Source organism: Gavialis gangeticus, unplaced genomic scaffold (genome assembly GCF_001723915.1).
Source record: "Gavialis gangeticus isolate Ggan-Ray unplaced genomic scaffold, GavGan_comp1, whole genome shotgun sequence".
In the NCBI taxonomy this organism is placed as follows: domain Eukaryota; kingdom Metazoa; phylum Chordata; order Crocodylia; family Gavialidae; genus Gavialis; species Gavialis gangeticus.
The window spans coordinates 38,912,284-38,915,521 of NW_017729028.1; the positions used below are offsets into that span (position 1 = coordinate 38,912,284).

At 43.8% G+C, this 3,238-nt stretch overlaps 1 protein-coding gene across 1 annotated transcript in view; it reads right to left on the reverse strand.

The window, feature by feature from the left end:
* The window catches only part of ADGRF5 (adhesion G protein-coupled receptor F5), a 74,650-nt gene extending 71,458 nt beyond the window's left edge, over positions 1-3,192 (reverse strand). Inside the window, exons 1-2 of the mRNA XM_019520690.1 lie at positions 3,146-3,192; positions 809-938 (exon numbers count right to left, since the gene is read on the reverse strand). Of these exons, the coding sequence (XP_019376235.1) occupies positions 809-938; positions 3,146-3,192 (177 nt within the window). The remainder of the gene's footprint in view (positions 1-808; positions 939-3,145) is intronic.
* Positions 3,193-3,238: the final 46 nt, after the last annotated feature.

Consider the following 3,238-nt stretch of genomic DNA (forward strand, 5'->3'; position numbering starts at 1 on the left):
ACAGAGGGAGAGGATCACCTCCTTGGACCTGCTCGAGATGCATCTGTGGATGCATGACAAAGTGTGGTTGGCCTTCCTGATTGCATCCCCATACTGCCGGCCCATGTTCATCTTGGCATCAATGATGACTCCAAGATCCTTTTCTGCCTCTGGACTGATGAGAAGGGAGTTCCCCAGCCTGTAGGTATGGTGCTGGTTGTTCCTCCCCAGGTGCAGAACCTTGCACTTCTCAGTGTTGAAACCCATCCTGTTCTCATGTGCCCACCCCTGTAACCTGTCTAGATCTAGTTGCAGCCTGTCCCTCTCCTCCAGCGTGCCCACTTCTCCCCACATCTTAGTGTCATCCGCGAATTTGAACAGGGTGCTTTTTACCCCCTCATCCAAGTCACTGATGAAGATATTGAACAGTGCAGGCCTGAGGACCGAGCCCTGGGGAATCCCACCGCCCACATCCCTCCAGGTCGAAAATGACCCATCCACCACCACTCTCTGGGTGTGGCCCTCCAGCCAATTTGTGACCCATCTGACTGTGTAGGTGTCGACACCACAGTTGCCTAATTTTTAAATGAGAATGGGGTGAGAGACAGTGTTGAAGGCCTTTATTTTTATTACATTTTTTTTCAAGTTGATTTTGTGGACAATCCCTGATTTCATGGTTTCTGTGGAATCATGAATTGAGTAGACTCTCAGTCATGATACTGGCCTCCTCTGAGGTCTCTATACCCACTTGAGAAGTGCTGTACAGAAGCAAGGTATTATTACTCTTACAAGCAAACCAAAAACCAACAGATGGGGAAAGGCTACTCACTGAGGCATGGACAGCTGAGTCAAGGTTCAGATCAAGTGAAGGTTGGGAAGATGCAGCAACCATTAGAAATTGGAAGCAGAAAGCTAAAGTGCCCAGGGATGGCATCTTGCTTAATGGTCTGTTGAAGGGCCTAGAAGAAAAAGACAGCAAAGGATTAGAATCTTTTCTCGTGATATATATAGGTGAAAAACATTAATGAACTCTACTGAGAAGTAATACTTTGGATTGAACTATGGCCATTCCACTATTAGGTGAAAGACAGACCACAGAGAAAAAATAAGGGGGACTATTTTTTCTTTTCTTCCACGACATGAAATTTGAACACAATGACTGTGAAAGCTTGGACATGAAATACCACATTAAAATAACAAATGTTTGCCTCTTGTAAAAAAAAATGCAGGACAGTGGCTGGGGCAAGATTGGGTTGTGGTGACAAGTCTGCCACAAAGAAAATCAAACTCTGCTAATGGCTGCAACCCATTAGGCATAGAGAAAGTGGAGCTTGCGGTACCCAGTACCAGACCCATGTGCCCCAGGATGATAACAGTAATGATAACAGTCCTCAACCTTCTACCATGCCTGAGCCTAAAAAATAAAACTGATGGTTAAAAGTATTGGCAGATATCTGACACACTCATTACATGTATATAACAAGACTCAGAGAGCAAGCTAGAAAACCACATGACCTCTAGAGTAAACTACAAACTGCATATACCTTTCAATTGAGTGATGTGTCCCTAAAGGAAACAAAAGAATGAAAATATTCACTTCAAAGCAAAGAAAAGCAAAGTAAGAGAGGAGAAGTCAAAGTGCATTGAAAATGTGACTGTAAATATATCCAGTTTATCACATTCCCCGCTTTGTTTAAGGCATATTTCCAAAAGCAAACATCCACTATCTATCTAAAGTTTAAATGTTTATTATGCCAAAGCAGTGTACTCTCCTGAAACTTGCACCTATTGTATCCAATGGCCTCTGATCTTCACCATCTCCATTTCTGGGATTAACTCCCTAAAGGTATCTCATTCAATTAATACCCATCCCATTTGATTCCAGACTGATCCAAAACTTGCAAAAGCAAACCAAGCACCCAAACACCAGGACACAATTGTAATATGTTAATTTTGCCCTTGCCTGCTTTGTTTGGACTTTGATTAATCAACTATCAGGAAGAAATGCTTTGAAGCCATACAATTAAAACAGTATACAAAGCAAAACAAAACTGCCAGCAGGGTGTGCAGGCCAGGGAAGATCAAGAAGCCATCCTGCACCCAGCTCTGAGTGAACTCCAGTCCTACTACGGGAAATCGGTGGGAGAGGATGGAGAAGATGCAGCCAATTCTACCTGCCAAAGGGACGCTTGGCAAAGGCTGGTCAAAGGCACTCTGCGAGGGGGAGTGGTCGGGGATAACGAAGACGACAGCGACACAATCGGACCTCGAGACAGCGATGATGACAGCAGCGGTGTCAGCAGCAGCAGAAGCAACAGTGACAGCAACAAGGGCAGTGAATAAGCTGAGACTGTAAACCCCAACATTGGGGTGACAACTAAGAGACTGTGTTAGGGAAAGGACTGCAGATGGGTGCCTGGGTGCAACTATTGTAATGGGGGTGCGGGCTTTAAATGCATTTTAAGGTGTGAGAAGAAATGCTTATCTGGGACACTGTATACACACACACACACACACACACACACACACACAACTACAGTAAAAGCTGTGTTAACTGGCATCCATGGGGAACTGGGGGTGCTGGTTAATCAGATAGACTGGTTATCTGAGAGGTTTTTTTCAAGAAAGAAACTAAGCCTTCATTTTAACTGTGATATAATAATGTCTAATATACCAGAACGTGGCTCTGCTTCAGAGTGTGCCTCTTCTTGAGGATCATCAACATCAGTATCTGATCCTTGACACAAGCTGCAGAAGCTCTTTGAAGCAAGCTGCAGATGTCTGCCTGCCTGCAAATCAGTTTCCTTTTTTCCAGGAAATTGTTGTGAACAACATGAAGCTGCATCACTTTCTGAGCAGAATAAAAGGACTGCTGCTCAGCACATTTCAAGAATGTTTCCAGACATTGTACAGCAGTAGCCCAAGCCACTTTAGTTTCTTCACTGTGGTCTTGTTCTGAGTCTTGTTCAGGTGCATTAGATCTGTCAGGATGCACAACCTTTTCTATAATTTCAGCATCAGTAAAGGTTAGTGCAACATCAAGCTCTTGATCATTGTTCACCCACTCTTCAAGTTCAGTATTTTTGAGTTTACTGAGTGGGTTAGTGGGGACAGCATTTTGAAGGACATCAAGAATCTCTTTTAATGATTCTTTTTTATGTCTCACATTGAACCTTCAAATTCTTCTTCATCAGAAGATCCCTCTGCAAACATCACCGCTGCCCACACTTTTCTCCAAGCCTTCCTTAAAGCTGTGCTC